The 22,660-nt window shown below is 33.0% G+C and overlaps 1 protein-coding gene and 3 pseudogenes across 7 annotated transcripts in view; 1 reads left to right on the top strand and 3 right to left on the bottom strand.

The window, feature by feature from the left end:
- Positions 1 to 22,660, bottom strand: part of FOXN2 (forkhead box N2) — a 55,572-nt gene that overhangs the window by 10,435 nt on the left and 22,477 nt on the right. For 5 of the 7 annotated variants that reach the window (XM_006909610.3, XM_015587615.2, XM_015587616.2 and 2 more), the window contains 3 exons: positions 13,808 to 14,358; positions 2,442 to 2,566; positions 248 to 312 (listed from right to left, as the gene is read on the bottom strand). In XM_006909610.3, the coding sequence (XP_006909672.1) occupies positions 248 to 312; positions 2,442 to 2,566; positions 13,808 to 14,344 (727 nt within the window). In that variant the 5' untranslated portion in view covers positions 14,345 to 14,358. Of the gene's footprint in view, positions 1 to 247; positions 313 to 2,441; positions 2,567 to 13,807; positions 14,359 to 20,085; positions 20,218 to 22,660 lie in introns of those variants that run through there. The other 2 variants (XM_015587613.2, XM_015587612.2) reach the window with 2 other exon arrangements.
- Positions 5,478 to 5,596, top strand: LOC112478065 (annotated as a pseudogene).
- On the bottom strand, positions 8,571 to 8,689 carry LOC112478026 (annotated as a pseudogene).
- On the bottom strand, positions 17,082 to 17,200 carry LOC112477960 (annotated as a pseudogene).

Here is a 22,660-nt window from a genome sequence, read left to right on the forward strand (position 1 = left end):
TGGAGAAAAAGCATATGTGTGTGTCTGCATGCATGCAAACTTAATCTACTCATGTATAAGCCATAAAAAGGACTAAAGCAATTATATCAAAAGGTTAACAGTAAAGGGTAAGTTTTAGTTTTTCTTTTATGTGTTTTTATGTTCCAAATTTTTTGCAATAAACGTGTAATTACTTTATAATTAGAAAAGTTTTTTAATCCTAATTTTTTTACCATTTTTATGATTGAAATACTGATCTTATACATACCTTTGAGGGTTCGCACCTGGTTCTGTGTGAGTACAGAACTTAAGTAGTGAGGTGATAAAGAGCCACTGAAAAACAGAGATACGACAAATGTACTTACAAAAATTTAATTTCGCTTTTTATAGAGCTTAGTCACAAATATGACTAATTTGTACAACCCCCCCCCAAACTATTTTACCTTGTTTTCTTTGCTAATACTATTCAGTTTAGGAAGAGTCTGCCAAAGGAGAAAATGCGTAAGATCTAAGATTAAATCACAATTTTTTGTGATTTAAAAATATTTAATATTTGGATATTCTTAGGCAAAATAATTAATCTGTAAAATAGGAATAATTAAACCTCCCCACATCGGGTTGCTGTGCTAATTAAATAAGAATAATGCATTTAAAATGCCTGGAACAATAGACAGTACACAATAGTCACTATTTGGTGTTGTGTTGGATGCTTAAGTTTGATATAACATCACTACAGGTGTTACCATAGAAATGAAAGTGTTTATTAAAACAAATGTTTGAGGAGGACTTCATGGTAATGATGGAAAATAGGTAAGTTCCTGATTTTATTGGTAAATATTATTATCAAATTCAACTTTCTATGTTCATGAAAAGAGGCCAGTATTTTTTTTTTAATTCCAAAAATTAAAATACTTTTGAGACAAACTATTTCTGTTTTTTGGAGTTTGTGATAGTATAAAAAAAAAATCTGCTTTGCTAACTAAATTAAAAGTCTATTTCTTAGTCACGGTTTTATGTACACTGTATCACATTCTCATCTTCAGACTTACTAATTATGACAGGAAAGGACTACACAAAGGCATGTCAGAAGGAACTGTCATTTTGCCAAAAAATGAAAAAGAGAAAATGTTTCTAAAAGTATTAAGGTAATGTTTTAAAGTCATAGATTATAATCTTTATGCTGTCATTGTTTTATCTACCTGTTTTTAATCCACAAAATCATCTTTATTTACCTCTAAACATATGATAAAGCTAAAAAATATAAACATGAAAATGCAACATATCAAAGGCGCATTAAAGTATGCTTTTGATGGTATACAAATATTGCGCCAATTCTCTCATTTAATCTTAATAAAAACACAGCATAGCTAAATAAAACACATAAGTGACCATCCCAGAGCTTACCATTAGTTTCTAAATTATTATTATTTTTTAACTGGAACATAAGCACCAACATTAACTAATAAAGAAGATACTGACTCTCAAATGATGAGGATATAAACACTGATAAATTCTTTTCTAGATTTCATTGATAAAGATAAACCACTCAGTAGTTCTTATTACAATGATCCTTCTATCTACTTAAAAATCTCAAAAGTACATATATACACATATATATTAATGACATTTCAACTTTAGCCTTACTAATTTTTTACTATTTCAGTTACCATCACACCTCTAAAATTTATAATACTTTAAGAAATTAATCAGTATATGAAATGGTGATAATTGTTGCAGCTGGGAGCTCATTATAACTTTGTATTTTTGTGTATGTTTGAAAATTTCCATTTATATATTAAAAAGCTTTACATTAAAAAAAATTATTAAGCATTATAGACTACCCTTAAAAGTATCTTGGCAAAATGTGGCATTTTTAACTCAAATGAATGTACATAATTCAAAAAGATTATGAAGGCCTCTTTAGGAAAATGAAACAAAATTAGATTTAAGGAGGTCATATTATTTTCAGATGTGACTTAAAATGAGAAAGCCCTAAGACCAATAAGAGTCACTGAGTTTGAAAGCAAGAGCCAAGGAAATACATTACAATTATATTTGCCAGCAAAAACAAAACAAAATGTTACAATGACAAACTGTTAATATCTTATTTTAAAATTATTAAATATACTTTTAATATCTCACATCTTTAGGTCAACATTATTGCAGGCAAATAAAATGATTTAACCATTTGTACCTGAAATCATATAACTTTCTTTAGAGTTGTTATAATATATTCAGTATTGACTACATTTTCCAGAATTTATGTTCTTACCTATCCAATATCCTGTTTCCTAAGAACACAAATTAAGATTATAAGTAAAAATCCCTTAGGCTAATGTCTTATCCATAAATAATTATACAATAAAAAACCTCAAACCCCTACAACTTGTTTTTAAGTTTCTCCATCTCATACAAGGAAATCTTATAAATCACCACTGACAGTTATATGGAAGATCCTGTACCTTTGTGGAGATGCAGGAGGGGTGTAAAATGTTAATGCTGAGGAAGAAGGTTGCTTCTGCAGTGCCTGCATAAGGTTGGGTTTATATTCTGGATTAACACACCATAAAGAACCTTTTCCATTAACCTAGAATAAAATACACAAGAATTAATAACCTGGAACTTTAAGACATACACATCAGTATCTGAATGTTTTTAATAAATGTATGAGGAAAAAACCTCCTATTGTACCTTTGGAATACAATGCAAAGGATGAAACTTGCTAGGTAATCACCACGATTTAAAGCCCTGGAGGCAAACTGCCTGGGTTCTTAACTCAAACTCTGCCATTTACCTGAAGTGTGACCTTAGAAAAGTTAACTAATCTCTATCCCTCTGGGCCATTATTCTCTCATTTGCAAGGTAGGATAGTAACAGTACCTACAGATACTCATAGGATTGTTAAATTATACATAAAGTATACTGCACAGTGCCTGGCAGTATACATAGGGCCACAGGAATGCAGAACTCCAGGAAGTCCCATTCACATCACAGTCTGTGAGAATGGTACAACTCCAAGGTGTGCAGTGAACAGCATGGAGGACAGTACAAGGTGCTCCTCCACACACTAAGATGTCAATAAATGTTAGCCATTATTATTACTGTTACAAAAAATAGGAAAAATTAAACTTTCTATACAGCATAATTTCTCAAAAAGTATTAAAGAATATGATACTAGGTGAGGCATCAAAGAATAATTTTTACTTTTAATGACATTAACAGTAATGTTTTAAGTTCCCATTTAAAATAAGTTTATATTTAAAACACAAACAATTTAATGAAAAACATGGGAAATGAGTGAGGTATGGAAAAGACTCCTGTAAAAAATAGAGGAAGAAGCATCATTCCTTCCCTCAAGATGGTTAAGTTACAACATTTGAGGAACTTCTGGATAATATGGCGATGAGCACATAAGCCCAGATGCCACTGAAATAATCAACAGAATCTAAAAATAATGAAATTTTTATGATTACTGGAAACTAGAGAACATATAAATAAAAGTGCCTGCTAAATTACGAATGCGAAGTGCCTGAAAGAAGGGCCTGCCTGATCCACAATTCCAATAATATGAAGGAACAGCTTACCAAGAAGGTAAGTGGACAAGATACCTGAAGAACGTCACTAATATTATCTAACATGCAGAGAATAGGCCAAGCTATATGATAATTTCCTTGAATAGGTTTGAAAATGCTGCATATTTTATCTCCCTCCTTCTTAGGTCATACTACACATTAGCAGATTAAGGGATCTAAGTAGTGCTGCTATAATTAAACCTGCTTTATGTGGTTTCCCAAAGTTATCTGACACAGAATCTCTTTCAGGCAACACTGGAGGAGTTAGTGTCCTACGGATTACCTAAGAGAAAAACTGATGTAATTAACGAACTCTTGTAGAATATATTCCCAATTATTAATGGGAAAAATCTACAATGATCATGCCATAAAGAAAAATAAATTCCCTTTTAAAGATCATAATTTTAGACTCTAGTACAAGAAGAAAAAAAAATTAACAATCCCAATAACAACAAAATTCCCTAACACTTGGAAATTTATACACTTCTGGACCGAAAAGATTTCTAAGCTACAATTACAAATTATCTAGTAAATTAAGGGTATAAGAAACATTGTGATATCAAAACTAAACCGATGTCGCCATAGCTCTACTTAAAGGCAAATTTATATATCCTCGAACACTCTCATTCTTAAACCAGAACTGAAATAATTTGAAACAAGCTTTTATCATATCTAGGAGGAAAAACGGAGAATGAAAATTACATACTATTATATAATATAGACATATTACATAAGATTATATAAAAAGAAAATTGATAACTTGATAAACTAGGAATCAGAAAAAGAATGGAATTGATAAATAAATTCAAGACAATATTCTAAAAAACTATCAGTATGTTATACACACACTGAGCTAGTGAAACGAAATAACTGAATTTTAGGAACTGTCTATCACCTGCTAACACTTTCTTCAGGATAAACCTTTGCTGAACATCCCTACCTCTGCACATCCTTAACAGAAGCCCAATTACAAGCATATCCCTACAAACGTACCACATCCACACAGTTTACACGCAGCACTTCATAGCCATGTAAGGCGGAAGTCCAACTGTAACCTTACCCCACTTCCCTGGAGCTATTTGTAGAGTGGTTAAGAGTACAAGCCTTGGAGCCTTGGAGCCATCTCCAAAGATGGCTTACTTTGGAATCCTGGCTCTATCACTTAACAGCTGTTTAACCTTTAGAAAAATGTCTATGTTCTCTGTATATTAGTATGCTCAAAATATACATATAAAATAGCACCAACTTCAAGAATTACTGTATTATAAGTTAATTCACATAATGAGCTTTAAACACTGCCAAACACATAAGCACTCGATAAATGTTGGCTACTAGATATTTTTTCTCTACAAATATTGAAAATTAAATATAAGGCATAACCAGTCCCCTCTCCCACCTGTGATAGACAAAACTTCTCAGAAACTCAGAACTAATTAATGAGATGAGTGAGATTCAAACTGCTAATTTTTCTATTTCAAAACCATTTCTTAAAATTTGAATTACTTTAAAAGTACATTAACAATTTATTTAGACAACAATAATATTTACATGTTTTCTGTTCCTCTACTTTTTGCCCATATAAAATCCTATATGATATAAACTATTATGATGCTGAAGATTTAACATGATGAATTTCAGAGTGCTTCCATTTCCCAAACTTTTTTTCAAGGTAATATTAGTGTATTACTGAGGCTTTTTTATTTTTGAATATCATGTCATAATTGTTATAGCAGAATGACATAATGAAAGAACACTGTTCTGCAGGTTTAAAAACTGAGGTCCTTAAAGCTGCTTATTGATTGGCTATGTGATATTGGACAAATCATTTAATCTCTAAGAGTTAGTCATCTTATTCATAATTTACTTATAAAATAAGAAACCAGGTCACTTGACTGAGTTGTGAAGAGATTCAAAGAAGGTAATTTAGTCTATGGCCATGCCACCCTGAACATGCACAATCTCCTCTGATCTCGGAAGCTAAGTAGGGTCGGGCCTGTTTAGTACCTTGATGTGAGACCACCTAGAAATACCAGGTGCTGTAGGCATTTAAAAAATTAAAAAAGAAGGTAATTTATATGAGTGACATGGAGCTGCAAAATAAATATTAAGGGATTATTCTGAAATCGGCATTTGTATATTCCTACTCCTTTACTTTTAAAAGTTGAAGGAGTTTTAAAAAATCAGTAAGAACAAAAATCAATTCTGAAAAAAAGACAAAAGTTAGGTAGTGAAGAACAAAGGATAAACTAAATTTGGAAGGGAAAAAGCTCTTGTTTGAGGAAAAGTATGGTAATTGAGTGTTAGGCAGTTTTTAACACCCTAGCAACTTAAATACACAGGAAAAGAAAAACCATGGGTGTCATATCACACTGTAATATAGAAAGAAATATACTATATTCCAGATGAAACTTTTTCCCGGCCTTCAATGGCAAGATATCACATGAGCTATGCTAAAGAAGTATTTGAAATTTTGTCTTTTTCCCCAAAGGAAGTCAAGTATTACAAATGTATTTTTAGATTAAATGATGAAACTTCTTATATTAGATATATATTCAGTCACTTGGTCCAAATGATAAATGTGTTTTGATGATAGAGAAATAAAACTTTAAAATGTTAGCACTCACAGCATCATTCTGTTTCATAGAGAAATAATATGCATGATTTATTATTCATATATTGACTAAGACAATTATTTTAATAATTCTAGCCATGTTCTATCTTGGTATTCCTGAGATTACACTCCTAGAAACTATATAGTTCAAGACTACTTTTCAAATTCTATTGTGCTTTCATTTCCCAAACTCTTTTTCAAGGTAATATTAGTGTATTACTGAGGCTCTTTTAATTTTGAATATGTCATAATTATTATAGCAGAATAGCATAATGAAAGAACACTGTTCTGTAGGTTTAAAAATAGTGAGAGTTGCAAATTGTTTTGATTGTGGTAGAATTGCCATTTCCTTGAAACAGCAAATTAGAAGAACTGGTACTAAAAACTTGCAGTTCAGGGAAGTTAAGTATCTTGAATAAGGTCTCCAAATAACAGTCTGGTTTATGTTACCATGGCAGTACTTCCTTTCACTGGGTCTGGTCATGAACTAGCAGTAATAAGAGATAAACCTATGCCTTTGTTAATCTGTTTTAGAATCTACAGCAAAAAGAAACTTACTTTTAACTAACTCGCACCTAAAAACTTTGTCTCCTTATTATTGTACTTAGATAGAAAACAAATAATAAAGAGCTTTAGAAGTTAAGAATTGTTTTAAACTAAATTCGCTTAGAACAAGATAAATCTTTTGTGCAATGGAAACAGGAAATGTGCATTATTTCATTTACTATTATGCATTTTGGAACTCTAAGGCTTCTGGACTTCTTTGGTAGAGAACCACTGAAGGTTTTGAAGAAATGAGGAATATAAGAACTGAACTTTAAAAAGGTTTATCTTAATGGAAGTTGTAAAGAATAGATTGTGAGAAGAGGCAACGTTCACTACTCCTGAAATGTTATGTACTTGCTCTGTATATTTTAATAGTTTCCCCCCTTTGATAACCTTTACTGTGGTTTTTAGAACCACTGAATTAAAAAGAATTAACTAATTAAAAAAGAGTATTCATAACTCTTGCTTATAGCATGAATTTTTACAGTGGCATGACATTTTTTCCTGGGATTTAGCTACTGAAACAAGTCATTGCCATACAAATGTACAAACAAAAATTGTACTAAGTTAGGTAAAATGTCTAATTTCATGTTTTCCAGCTAAAATCTTACAGTTACAATGTGTTAGTTTGGCTTTATAAAAATTTAGAAAGTAGATAAAAGACTTGGATGTTAACATTTAAAACATTAAAACAAAAACAAAACAAAAACACATCATGTCTAACTTTTGTGACTTTAAAATCCCGAGCCAGATAAATAACAAACTGATTTTTAGACCTGTCTTTTGAGAGTAGTAACTATGGTATGGATAATAGGGAAAAATCTAAACAGAAGCTATATCAGCTGATTTGGTATCATTACCACTTTGTAATTCGAGCCAGACCTTGTCATTTTGCCTTCTTTTTGAGATTATCATCTCTGCATAACAGCTATTCATCAGAAAAGTGCTGTCAAGGTTGCCAAATTCATTTCTAACATTTAATGGAAGTTAGTGCAACCTCCTTGCGTTCTGCAGACTGGTAGAGAAATACTGTCATTTTGGGGCTTTGATTCAAGAAGTATTTCATAAAATTAAAAATATCCATAAACATTCTCAATCCTACTTGAATGTGTCACTTTCTGTCCAAATTTGAGCAGTAGTCTATTGATATTTGTGAAGACCATCACCTTCCCTCCCACTCTGACTTGTGGTGATAGCTTAAGTTTTGTTCCAATATGTAACAATTTCTGTATTTATCCTCGTATTCTTATCTCATAACATGATTTTTTCTTTTTACCACTATGCTCTAGACTCTGTGCTTTCCCATTTGCTAGCTCTCACTTCCTTAATTTCTTTTTTTCTCTGAGCATTCAAAAACCCTCGGGAATAACGCACACATTTAAAAATTATGGATAAGAACAAGTCTCATTTGATCACTACTACAAATCCTACCATATTGGACATGTTGTTCTACAACTTTTAATACAAACATCACAGTGAATATTCTTATATATATCTCCTTGCATGAAAGTATGAAAGTTACTCTAGGGAAGAAATCAGAATCTGGTCTGTTAGATTAAAAAAATGCACATTCCCAATTCTAACTTCTGCCAAGTTGCCCTCAAGAATGATAATACTAATTTACACTCCTTTGTAATCAAGTGTGAAGCTACTGATGTTTATTTCTTCATTTCTTCTAATTTGATATTATCAAACATTGAATTTTTACATGCTAATAGGTAAAAACTGATCTTTTGTTTTTTTAATTTGTATGTCCCTGATTACTAATAAGGATAAACGTCTTTACATATGTTTGTTGGCCATCTATATTTCCTCTTCTGTGAACTGTTCATTTTTCTATTAGGTTTTTTTTTTTTTTTAAATGCCTACAGCACCTGGTATTCCTTGGTGGTCTCTCATTCAAGTACTAACCAGGCCTGACCCTGCTTAGCTTCCGAGATCAGATGAGATCGGGCATGTTTGGGGTGGCATGGCTGTATAAGGTTTTCTTTTTCTTATTGAATTATATGAGTTCCTTAATACACAGTGCTATGCCGATTGTAAACATCTCATCAACTTCACATTTAAGGTTGGTAGCTTGAGACTGGCCATGATGGAAATGTTCATACCTTGGAAATCTGCAAAAGATAAATCTCTATCCCCACTCAATTCTTTAACATTTACCAGCACACCACTGCTTATATATTTTGAATCCTAATATTTTGGCTGCTATTTGTCTCAATGACTTCATCTTAGCCAATCATTTTCAAGTTTTCTGCAACATTTGACACTATTACTCATTCAAACTTAAACTCACCTTTCTTGGTTTTCATTATACCCTTCTTTTCCTAGATTCTTATACTGAAAAATCAGTGCTGAATTCCACATTTAGAGCTTTCATCCCACAATATCATTACTATTTATGTACCATATTTCTAAATACCTAGTAGACAGTTCATCTTTTATTTCCCATCATGTGTAAATATACACTAGAAAATAATTAAATGACATAATTAAAAAATAAAATCTCATGATGCACGTTGGAAAGGATCTATCTAATATTTCCAACATTATCAGTCATCTGAAAGGAAAGTTAGACTGGGGCGGGGGAATCTGCTTCTAAGATGGCTCATTCACATGGCTATCGGTAGGAGGCCTCATTTCCATACAACATGGACCTCTCCACAGGGCAACTTAAGTGTCTTTAGGATATAGGAGCTGGCTTCCAATATAACAAGTTATTTAAGGGTTCAAGATGGAAGCCATGTTTTTATGACCTAGCCTCAAAAGGCACGCTCCATCATTTTCACAAAATCCTCTTTGTTATGTAAGTCGGCATTGGAGGAGACTCTACAAAGGCATGAATATGAAAGGCAGAACTTATTTGGGGGCCATCTTTGAGCTGACTATAACAGAGATTAATCCTTTGAAATTCCTGAGGCTTTTTAAATGGCCCAGTACATATTCAAACTTCGTACATACTCTATGTATAGCACAGAATGTGTAACGTAACAGTTTGTTATATAGTAATAGGTAACTAATACAACCTCCTCTAAGTTAACTATAAGATGATGATGTGTCCTGATGTCTTGCTAGTCAGGGTGTGTCCATGGAATCAGGATCACCTGGGAACCTGTTAGAAATGAGAGCCTTAGTCTCCATCTTGGGTTTGTTGAATTCATAATCCACATTTTAATAAGACTCCCCAGGTGATCAGTACATTCAAGATTGAATAGCACAATCCTAGAAAATCCTTCAGTCACCTAAAAATATAATGATTTACTCTTTTAACTTTTATTCCAAATAAGAATAGGAGACTTCTGCTACCACTTAGGGTACAGAAAGCCATAAGAGAACATCACTCCTAGCCTAACAAGAAAAAAGTAAAATGATGTGCAAAATCATAATTTTTTTGTGAGCTTATCTGAGAGCTAAGGCTGCAAGGCAATGGAAAGAAATGAATTCTAAAGTGAGACAGGGTCCTGTGAGGAGAGATGGAATATATGAACTGTTTTACCTGTGGCAGAGCATGGAAGAAATGGCAGTCACAAAAGAAGGTAAAAAAAAAAAAATCTACTCAAAATTTAATAAATTCTTAAAAGCCAAGTGTGAACTAGCAAGATAATTTAGCCTCCTTGACACTCTAGACAGAAAGTCTGCATCCACTAGCCAGTATTTTCCCTTGGGTCTCTATCAGTGCTCCAGAGGAACATTGTAAGCAGGGCAGGAGACCTAAAAGAGACACCGATGGAGATGAAGATAGATATCCAGAATCTACCAAGGTTTGTGGCTGGAGCAAAGATATCAGGCAAAGTTCACCTATGCTCCAGGCCTTGATGAGCATAAGGTGAGATCAGGTATTGCTATAGGACAGATACTCTACCCACCTCAGTCCCAGGCAAAGGATTGGCTGCTGCCAGGAGAGAAGTGCAAAACTAAGTTATCTTCACACTTCACTGACACTAGGCAATGTGCCAGGTGTCATTAGTTGGGCAGAAAATCTACTCATGCCCAGATCCTCTGAAGATACAAAGCAGAAATCTGCTGCCACTGAGAAAGAAAATGGTCACTCACTTGTACCCAAGACCTCCCACTGATATTAGCCAGAGTTTACCTACCGTGACAGGAATGAGCAGGAAATTGGCCTGAGCTATGGAACAGCACTGTCCAATACGACTTTCTACAACGTCAGAAATATCCTACATCTGTGCTGTCCGATATGCCAACCACTAGCCACATTTAGATAGCTAACTGGTTATTAATGAGTGCAACTCTAGATTCCACTCCAAGTAGATGGGAGAGATTGTCCGCTCCTAAAAAGACCCACTACTGAGGCATAGGCATATAGAATCTGCTTAAGACTAAAACATGACCAGAAGAACTAGGAAAACCACGCTACACACTGAAAGCCTTACAACAAGAAATAAGCAATAACAATCTATTGCTATGGGAGGGGCAAGAGCATAGAGAGAAATGTCCAAACTCCCTCCCTGCTCCCAAGTGTGGCACAAGCTGAGAAATGAAGATAAAGTAGAAATGCTGAGAAAAATTATCTGATGCTCTAGTCCTCACACGAAGCACAAAGTATCAGTAGTCCACCTCTGTAGGAATTTGAAGCCTGTGGTACACTAAAGGTAACTATGACAACCACAAAACCCAATCCCAGTACAATTATTAACTAGATTGACCAATACCTGCTCACACTAACAACCTGACAGAAGTAGAGGCATGTCTATTTCAGGGTAGAAATATTACTTATCTCAGTCTCTACCATTCTTTTACAACTGACATTCAATTCAAAATTATAAAACACATACAAAAACAGGAGGTAAAATAATCATCAAAAATCAGACCCAGAGATAGATCAGATATTGAAAATATCAGATAATATAACTATGATTAATATGTTTTTAGATCTAGTGGGAAATTTTAGCAGAGAGAGACTATTTTTTAAAAGGCAAATGCAAATGCTAGAAATAAAAAAATGTAAAGAAGTCTTTTATCAGGCTTATTAGCAGAATGAACATAATAGAGGAAAGAACCTGTAGAAAGATCAATAGAAATTATCCAAACTGAAACAAAGGAATAAAATAGGAAGAGGGGCAGAGCAACGAAGAGGTGAGACAATAGCAAGTAGTCTTGAAGAGGAATTTTCACTCAAAAGACTAACCTTATAATCTGCTCTTTGTTCTGCTTCTATAGATATGCTGCCGCATAGGCCGTAGGGCAGGGTGACCTCGAAATTAAGTAAAGACTCATCCTCCCTTTTGCTTGTTCTGTCTAAATAACAAATGTAACTGCTTGCAACCCATAGCAACTCCCGTGCTCTGTAACCGTCTGAGGACAAACTAACCAATCGGCCCATGCCAAAGTCCTATAAAAGCAAAGTTGCTCCTGAGCTCAAGGCCCAGATCTTCAGGGCGCTAGCTGTTCTGGGACCGCCGGCATAATAAATCTGAGTTCTCCAACTCTCCAAGTGGTGGTTGGTTTCTCACTGGTCTGATTTTTGCAACATTTCTGCAATAGTCTAACATATTTTTACTTGGAGTTCCAGAAGTAGGAAGTCAACCACAAAATATATTTGAGGAGATAATGAGCAAAAATGTTCTAAATTTAATAAGAAAACAAACCATAGATCCAAGAACCTCTGAAAAACCTAGACAGGATAAAAATAAAAATACACCTAGGTGCATCACAGTCAAACTGCCGGAAAAATGTGATAAAGAGAAAAATCTTGAAGACAGTAAAAAATGAAGCATTACAGAGAAACAAAGATAAAAATGGCAGCCTACTTCTCATTAGAAACTATGCGAGCCCAAAGGCAAGAGAGCATCTTTAAAGTAAAGTAGTTCCCTCTTATCTGTGGTTTTGCTTTCCATGGTTTCAGTTACTCTTAGCCAACTGTGGTCCGAAAATATTAAGTTTTCCCAACCACTGACATCATCTGATCTTGAGATCCAACCATCAATGTTGTCATGGCTCAATGATCCAGGATCACCAAAGCAGATGATTTTCCTTCTGATGTATCTCAGAAGGTCAGTAGTAGCCTAATGCTAAGTCACAATGCCTATATCATTCACCTCACTTTATCTCATAACGTAGACATTTCATCATCTCGCATCATCACAGCAGAAGGGTAAGTACAGTACTATATTTTGAGAGAGAAAAGAGATCATATTCACATAACTTTTATTACAATATATTATTTAATTATTCTATAATATTACCATTTATTATTGTTAATCTCTTACTGTGACTAATTTATAAATTAAACTGTATCATAATTTGCATGTATAGGAAAAATGTGTGTATGGGTATGTGTATATAGGGTTCCATACTATCCAGTTTCAGGCATCAACTGGGGGTCTTAGAACATATGCCCCAACAGATAAGAGGGGACTACTGTACTTAGAAAAAAAACCTGTCGACTTAAAGTTCTATATCCCTCCTCTACAAAAAGGTTTAAAAAAATTTCATTGCTAGCAGACCTGAACTATATAAACTCCTCCAAGAAAAAGGAATCGATCCAGATAGGACATCAGAATTAGTCAACTAAATGAAATGGTGTAATAGTATCTGAAGGTAGACTGTTATAAAGATATACATTGAAAAATTTATAGTAACCACTAAAAAAAAGTAATAGCTAATAAGCCAATAATAGAGATAAAATTGAATCATAAAAAATTACTCCACCTAAAAGAAGGTAGGACAAGTGGGGAAAAGGAAAAAACAGAGCAAAGAGAAAACAAATAGCATGGTAACAAATTTAAATCTAACCATATCAATTAATGTAAATAGTCTACATTCCAATTATAAGGCAGAGGTTGTCAAATTAAATAAAAATAATATATTGATAAAAGGACAGGAGCACTATAGAAATTAATACAAAGTTGGAACATTAAGAAAACTAATTTATGTATTTACAGTAGACTGCTAGATTTATATCAATATTTCAGAAATTTAAAAACATTTCAAATGAAAGCAAATGAATATAATTACGCTCAAGCTGAAGTAATCTGACTTGGCTATTTCTTCCTTTGATTTCTCCATATTTTAAGGTCTCCATGTTAATTAACTCTCCCCTACTTCCCCAAATATAGCAATATTCATAAACACTGACCTTGCCATGGCTTCTTTCCACTTTCTGAAAACATTTATTCAGGGACAGATTATTTCGAACAGAATTCTTCCAGCCTGTTGGTGCAGTAGCAAAATATGGGAAGCGGTCCAGAATCCAGCTATAAATTTCTTTGACAGGCAAACATTTATTTGTAGAGTGTTCTATAGCCATATAAATCAGAAGACTAAAGGAGTATGGGGGCTTTGAAGTTGCTGATATTTTTTCTGGGTTCTGGTAGCAAGATGGTCCTAAGGATGGCACATCATCTCCCTCTATGTCATATAAGGGACTAACAATTGGAAGACCCTCACTTCCGAAGCTGAAGTTTGTTAGAAGATTAGTACTTTCATGAAGCCAGTTCAAGTTTGTGAGTTCATCATCTGCTGGCTCACTGTCCACTAGAGTGGCCTTTGGCCTGGCAGCATCAACAGCTTCAGGCAAGCTTCCCATTTTGTAAATCTGGCTTAATCCTGCAAACTTTTCAGCTCCTGGAGTTTCAGCTCTCTTTTCTGGAGTCATTCCAATTATTGGACCCATTTACTCTTATAGTTCTGCAACAAAAGAAACAATTATCAATCAGTGTAATGCCTAAGATTCTTAGGCTAATGGAAAAAGAAAACACATATTTAAATATCCCCAAATCAGAAAAATTTTGCAATCAATTATCCCACATAATATTTAAGCACAATCTTTGTATAACAAAGACGCTAAAGGTTATAACGCAAGGAACTCATTTCATATTATTTGAAATGACTGTAAATAAAATGTAGTATTATAGCACCATATGTATGGGTGATAGAAACAAAATTAAATAATGTATTTTGAATACTTATTAAAGTCCCAGATCAAAGTAACTGCCTAATAAGTAATTATTATTGAAAACAGACTATTTCTTTGAATTATAACCTTATAATCTATGCATTTTAAGAATCTGTCTTTAGTATAATAGTCATATATGTGGCTCAATACAGAAAATAACCAAATTTAAAATGCTGCTTAAACAATAATTCCAAATAAACCCTTTTCGCAAATCTGAAATATTTACTATAAACCATTTCTAATATTTATAGCATATCATTCAAAAGAAAATTTCTTTCACTAAATTCACTATCAGCAAAATTATATTTACTATAAATTGTTTCCTTTGAAAACTCAAGTATTTAAAAAAAAATTCCAGTAGTTTTAACTGCATTCTATATAATTTCATCAAGTACTGACACTGAAATGTTGATATTCTCTTAATAAAGTTTGAACTGTCACTATATTTTCAAGGAGAAAAAAACCATTTCTAAACTATCCTTTTTAATTTCTATTTTCTCAAATAGAAATTGGTTTTGCTTTTTAAGCACACTTCAGTTCAAATCACTTATCCTAGGACAATAACTGATCAAAGAGGAAAGTGATAGAACTAATGTGCTATTTAATTCATTGTCAGTGGTTCATAAAGTATTTCATTTCTGAATTTAGTGAAAAACCTCTGTTTTCCATTATCCTATTCAATCTACTTATGCTTATGGAACTGAAATAGGAGAAGTACCACCAAAATTTTATTTTGCTTAAAATCTTGCTGGCAAGTTATTCGAAGAATTATGAAAAGTGGTCAATTTTAGATGTAGGACAATCTATCTGGATTCTGGTAGATACTAGTAGATGTAGTCTCAGAGCACTTAATTATCAATAGCATTAGTTACTAATCTGTGGGCCAGCCATTGTGCTAAATACTATATTCTATATATCAATTAACCATCAACTAAACTCTATCAGCAGGCACAATTATTAACTCAATTTTATAGATGAAGAAAATGACTCAGAGAGATAACATCCTGTTTGAGGTTGCCTGACCAGTAACTGGAAACACCAGAGTTTAAACTCAGGTGGACTGATTTCAGAACCAAAACTCTAACCACTACATCATTCTGGTAATAGTATATACACACTACCTATGAGTACCAATGACTCAATCCTATCCATTTTAAATTTTGTCATTGTTCTCTCCATATCTAGTTCCCATCTCTCTCACGTACACCTGTCTCTATAACTTCACACACTAAGACACTGTAAAAAGGAAAAGATCAAACTATAACAAATTTGGTTTCTATTTCAATTATGAAAACCACACACACGTGCATATATGCACATAATATATTTCAGAGATGACATCCTGTCCTATATGTAACTGATCAAATCGTTCATTTACCACCAAAGTCTCTCTACCCATAATTTTAAAAATATGATAGATGAAAATTCATTGAAGTCTTGCTTTAAAAAAAAAAAATTCAGCATTTAGTGTAAGAAGAAAATAACTAATTTCTAACTGTCCACTTTTGTCTTTTCACCTTTATCTCTAGTTACCTTCAATTACATATAGAAATTAGAGTGCCAAAAAGCAATGGCTAACATTTACTGAGATTTTACTATAATAACAGACTCTATAGACTTTAAAACACATCATCTCTATTTATTCTGAATCACTACTTAGCTCTATGCATGGTCCTTTCTTCCTGACTGAATTCCATAAGGGGAAAGTCTTACTTTTGTATTCCGAATAAACCTTAACAAAATGTTGGTGTGAGTAAGCACTCAAATCATAATTATTTCAAACTGAAATTAACTTACAGTCAGCATGTATGTCCACTCTGTAACAAGCGATGTGATACCTGCCTTTATTTTTAGACACAAATCCTTAATGGTAGGAAACAGCCTCACTAGTAACAATCAGAAAACTGAAATTCACTGTTATAAATAAGGAAATAGAAGTGACTTAAGTCATTTGCCTAAGGTTCTAAAACTAATAAACATTAAAGCCAAAATTATAAACCAGGCTGAGTTCAATATTCGTTTTGTCCATTAAAGTACACTCAGTCTCTTAAGGAATTTATATTTTAGCAATGCTACTTATAACAGATACTATTGACAGATATTCTCAGCAGAAACTAATTTAGATGGTTGAAAATACATTATTCCTCTGAGTTACAAGTTTAGGATAAAATCTTATTATCCTAAGATGTAAAGTATATAGGGAAAAAGATTTTCTCACCTCATTTTCTCCCTCTTTTACACAACACACACCCCGCCACACACAAAGATGTTCATCCAAGAATTATGAAAAATACATGACTTACATAAAAATTGTTAAGTAAACTAAATATGTAGTGGTCATTAAAGATGACTGTCTTGAAGACTGTGAAATAAACAAAAGTTTATTAAAAACTGGTATAAAAGTAGAAAATACACAAAAATTAACAGTGGTTTATTTTATTTTAGTTTTTTTTTACACCTACAGCACCTAGTCTTCCTAGGTGGTCTCCTATCCAAGTATAAACCAGGCCCAACCCTGCTTAACTTCCAAGATCGGATGGGGTTGGGCATGTTCAGGATGGCATGGCCATAGTTACAGTGGTTTATATTAGTAACTTGTTAATTTTTTTCCTTTGTCCTTCTACTTTCCAGTATTTCTTTAATGTGTTTATTATTTTTGTAGTTTAAAATTAAAATAAACTCAAAGGGGAAAGGTTGTGGTAGATTAAGTTAGTTACAGTATTTCCATTTCACAAAAAATCAAATCACAAAAAGGTCACAAACTTATCAAAGGCCTCAAGTCAAAAACAGAAGCTACTTCTTATAGTCTTAGTACAGCCTATTCTGTTACCCAGTTTTTCTGTTACATGAAATTAGCTCACTGATAAATAGGGGAACAATTTAGTATAATGTGAAAATCATACTGGTCTGTACATGATTTTTCTCAGTCTGTGTTTTCGTACTACTAAATAACAACAGCTGAACCCGAAATAGACTAACACAGTAGAAACCAGCGAGCTGCTGAAAATACAGTACTGTACACAATTCTCATTCAATCTATGTTCCTCTTCTTAGCACAGTTTGGCCATATGCATTTTCCTGGAAGTGCTTAATGAGCTCTTCTCTCAAAAATCTTTATGCATTTTACTCTGGCCTGCATACTCCTGTATCTGCAACCCTTTCTTACACACACTTCCATCAAGATACTTCCACCTTTTTCTTTTCATCCTAAAATGACTGTTTTTTTATTTATATATTAAAAAAATTTAATATATCTTTTAAAATACTCTAGCATTCTTATTAAGATTTATTTTTGTTAGCATCGTATGTTTTGGACGAGGTGTCCCATCAGCTGTGCATAATTTTAGTATTTTCAAAAATATATAATATGTAATATTACAATAGAAAGGTCTATATATTTCATACCAAAAATCAAGAAACATTTAATTTTATTTGGAAAATTCTAGTTTTATGAGAAACTACTTAAAATGAATTTAAACCATTCAGCAGCAGATCATTAATAATGTGTATGAAAGTTTGCTTCATAAAGCAAAACAAAGAAATAAAAGGAAATCTTGGCTAGAGAGTAACATTTCCTTTTATTAATCTTTTAAGAACAATGCTTCAATGAACCACATATAGTTACACATAATAAATGTCACTCAAAATAATCACTTAAGGTCAAGAGAATATGACTTGGGATTTGAAAAATATTCTAATTTCTTAGGTGTATAATGAGTATAACCCAAGTTATGAATATATCCACTAATAAACCAATTTTCTAAAACTAAGACATTGCTACCAAAAAAGTAGGTAAATGTACAAGACAATTTAGCAAAATACACATTTGTGTTAAGGCTCCAAACTGTCTACATTTCAGAAAGAACAGAGTTTCTTCTCAAAGGAGAATTTTGAAAGTGGACAGTTCAAATAAACTCAGTACAATCACTCTGGAACCCTTGTCTAGAGCTTCAGGGTATGATGGCCATGGCAGTACCTCGAGAAGAGAGCTCAAGATAAAAAAGTACCATTTTTCCCACGGCTGTGCAGCTCACTCATCTCACAAAGGTTTCTATGTACCATGTTCAATGTTACAGTGATATACTATTCTAGGACAAGAAAAACAAAATTCCATATTGAAATTCTTAGATCATTTCCCAAAAGGTTAGAGGAAAACACTTTTACTTAGGTTGATATTAACAATGGTGTGAGAAGAAATGCTTGACGGAGACTAAATGAGAAGGAAACTAAGGCACAGAATTTTCAGCATAAAACATAAAATGCTACGTTATATAGAGGTAGAGGTGTTGCCCAAAATAATGAAGGAATCCCCTAAACAGAAAATGTTAGTTATAACCATTTACCACTATCTTTGATCATCATTCCTTCTTGAATCTCAGACTTTCTATGACCCTTTTCCTTCCACTTAAAAAGCAGTCTGCTAGTGAACTTTCAGATTTTATTTCTCTGAGCATGTGTTTATTTAGCTCTTGTTCTTGAAAGATATTTTTGCTAGCTATAGAATTCTATCTTGAACTACAATAGGTCATAGTTGTTAGATTTATTTTCACTGAGTACATCATTTGATGGTCTTCTATTTCCATTAGGTATTGAAACCTGATAGTCCTTTGAAGGTGTTCTGTTTTCTCTTTAAAATTTCCCTTTTATTAACCTCTTCTCTATTTTCCACTTTGTTGTCTCTCCGTGTTGCAGTCTGAATTTCTTCAGATTTATCTTTCATTATATCAATTTTTCTTCACTGGGGTCTATCTGCTTTATCTATCCCTTGAATTTTAATTTCAATTACAGTATATTTTCATTTCTAAAACTGATTCTTTTACAGAGTGTTTGCTCTTTTCCTCATTTTTAAGCTTTCACAGAATGTTAAATATATTGTATATTTTACATCTGTTAATTCCAAGATGTGCACTATCTGCGGGTCTGATTTTGCTGATTCTCTTATATTGTGTCTTGTTTCCATTGCTAGTTCGTAAATTTTTATTATAAGCTAACCATTTTCATTAAAACTTTACCAATGGGAATTATCTGATGATGATGATTTGTGTTGCTTCTAAGCAACACAAGTTCCTGGGAACAGTAACAATCCAGGATCATTTAAAAATCTTAGTATAAGGTTTAGTGTGAATTCAGACTGCAAACTAGTGTGAGGGCTGGTTTGTGGTAATAAATTTTCAGTAGAAATTCAATTTTTCCAGTTAGCAGAAATATTCTAGAAAGATACTTTTGTTATCCTTGGGGACACTAAGTCAAAGAATTTCTGAATCACTCTTGTACCTAGAAGGTATAGCTATATGAAACTCTAAGTTAATGGGGAAGACTATTTTATGCATGATGTTTTACCTTGGTTGGGTTTGGGCTTTGCTTCCTGATCCCTGAGCCCCACAAGGCCATGTAAACAGAAGCTCACTAGATTTGGTAAATACCCTCAAGGCAATAGCCAGCTTCGGCACTCAGCTTACCTCACTAGGTTTCCAATTAGTGTTTGGTCTAAATATTCTTTACTTTTGTGCCAGAGCACTGATGCATTTTATCCAGCATTTTAGGTTGTTTTCAGCAGAAAGCCTGGTCCAGGCATTTAGCTCACCATGCTGCTAGAAAACAGATGTTTACATTAGTTTCTGATGGCAAAATCTCTAATGTACATTACCCTGTATCTTAGACTTAAGAGCATTCGTTCTTAGAGCATTGGTTCTTAAGTTTCTTCTGCTTCAGCACACTAGAGGAATTTGACTTAGTCTTATCAGCAACAGTTGCTCATGACAAGGATTCCCAACTCGAATTAGGTAGAGAACACTTTCCTGGAGGTTGAAGGTGGTTATCAAAGACTCAGTGCAATTTTTAAAAAGAGGGTACTTGTTCTCATCCTTTTAAAAAACCATACTCTTAAAATAAAGATATTTTAACCATTTAACTACGATTCAGGTCCATCATTATAAACAAAGACTTGATAAAGAGTAAGGGGCTGCTTAAGTATATAGGACTATATGCCACTCTATTAGTGTTTCTCAATTCAGGTTGTCTCACGGGTATATACTCAGGGAACCATACATTTTGTTAATTTTCATTTTGTGTTTTTATTTCAATAACAGTGTAAAAATGTATTTTACCATTTTCAAAGAGAAAAATGAAAAGACTTTAAAAAACTACTTGAGGAACTAAAGTCAGCGATTCCCAAAATGGGATCTATTTTTTTTAGAAGAGATCCATATTACTCAAGTTGAGAAATATCTCCACACTAAAAGTCCTCCTCACATTGCTTGAGTTACTTAATTAATCTTAGTTCTATACCTTAGACCTCATTTGTACTGTAGTCACTTTACACCTTGATTGTACAGGTATATAATCCGTTAACCAAAATTCTTGAAAGCAGATACATTTCAGAATTCAGAATATTTTGGATTTTAGAAAGAGACTACAATGCAAATATATGTTATATGGTATGTCAGTGAAGTTTGATGCAGCATTCCATAATAAACATGTTAAAATTTCTCCAGCACAATGTATATTCACATTAAAAGGGGGATGGTTCATAAAGAGGGAGTCTTTATAAATCATCAGTAGTCTTATTATCAGTTTAGATCATGTTTTGCCACTAAATAGGTTAAGAGAAAACTTTTGGTCTTCAGAGCATTTTAGATTTCTAGACCTTGGGGATGGAATTATATAACCATTGTTTGCTATAGATTGGTAAGCCAGATAAATTTCATTAGAATTTCATATAAGATCAGAGTAAGATCTGATAAGGGCTCACCTTAAGGTGCATGACTTTAATTCACATGCTCTGTAATTCCCATCCCCCCCCATGACATAAGTCTCTTTTTGTCTATTGGTTGTTTAATAGTTGAAGATACAGAATAAGTAAGCTCCTAATAGACAGAAAATGTATTATATTATGAATTTGAAAATGTCAGAAGTACTTAAATATATATAGGAATTTAAAATACATTCCGAAACCAACATATTAACCAGATTGAATTATGATTACAATATCTCTATAGCTAGCAATGTGGAATAAAAGGTAGAGAAAAAGAAGTACAAAAAATATACTATTCAGAATAAACTCTCCCCATCCTTTTCTGAGAAGCTTCAAGGAGAAACCTCTTACCCCTACTACACTCATGGCTGTTGTCATGGTTGTTAGATGCTGCAATAACAAAGTGTACAACTATAAAATGAAAGGCATCTTCCTTGAGAAAATAATATATGTAACACTAGGAGATAATAAACAGAAACTTGAGGGAGCAGTATATTTGAAGTTGTCAGGGATAAGCAATTCATATAAAAATCTTAAAAATAAAATCTAAATCATTATTCTTGATACTAAAATCACATTTGTAGGCAGTGAAGCAGAGGGTTAAGAGCATGAGCTGTGAAGACATATTGCCTAGGTTCAAATCCCAGCTCTGCTACATAGCAGGCCATAAGACCCATCAACTTAGAATTCTAATAATACCTACTTTCATAAGATTATTAGTTCAAATTAAATGAGAGTAAATTTAAATTACTAAGAATAGAGGTAGAGAGTCGTATAAAAATAAATACTATCTTTAGAGATCGTAATTATGTTATTAATTTTTTAAATTATTACTAGCTTTCTTCCTAAAGAGGATTATAAATGTTATATATTACAAATATAAAAATTAGGGTAAAAATCAGTAACTATACTTTGTTTCCAAGTTTGGAAATTTAAAAGAAAATCTAGTATTAAAGATGGGTCTCCCTCATGACCAATGACACCCACTGGCAAGGCAGCCAAATGAAATTAGGCCTTCTCAGAAGAGTGATGCAAGAACAGTTTCATCATTTTCTTTATGATGCGATTTTCACTTCCTTATTCTATTTGTGTCCATACACTTTGTTAGTTATGTCCATATTTTACCAATCATGATATATGACAGAACCCTTCAAATCTTTCTAGTTTAAATAATATAAAAGGACTTAAAACCATATAAACGTTCAGAACATTTTTTAGTATTTTATTATTTAGTGGTCCCAAAAAATCTAAGTTCCTTTATTAATACCTTTACCTGATAC

Source organism: Pteropus alecto, unplaced genomic scaffold, assembly GCF_000325575.1.
Source record: "Pteropus alecto unplaced genomic scaffold, ASM32557v1 scaffold131, whole genome shotgun sequence".
In the NCBI taxonomy this organism is placed as follows: Eukaryota; Metazoa; Chordata; class Mammalia; order Chiroptera; family Pteropodidae; genus Pteropus; species Pteropus alecto.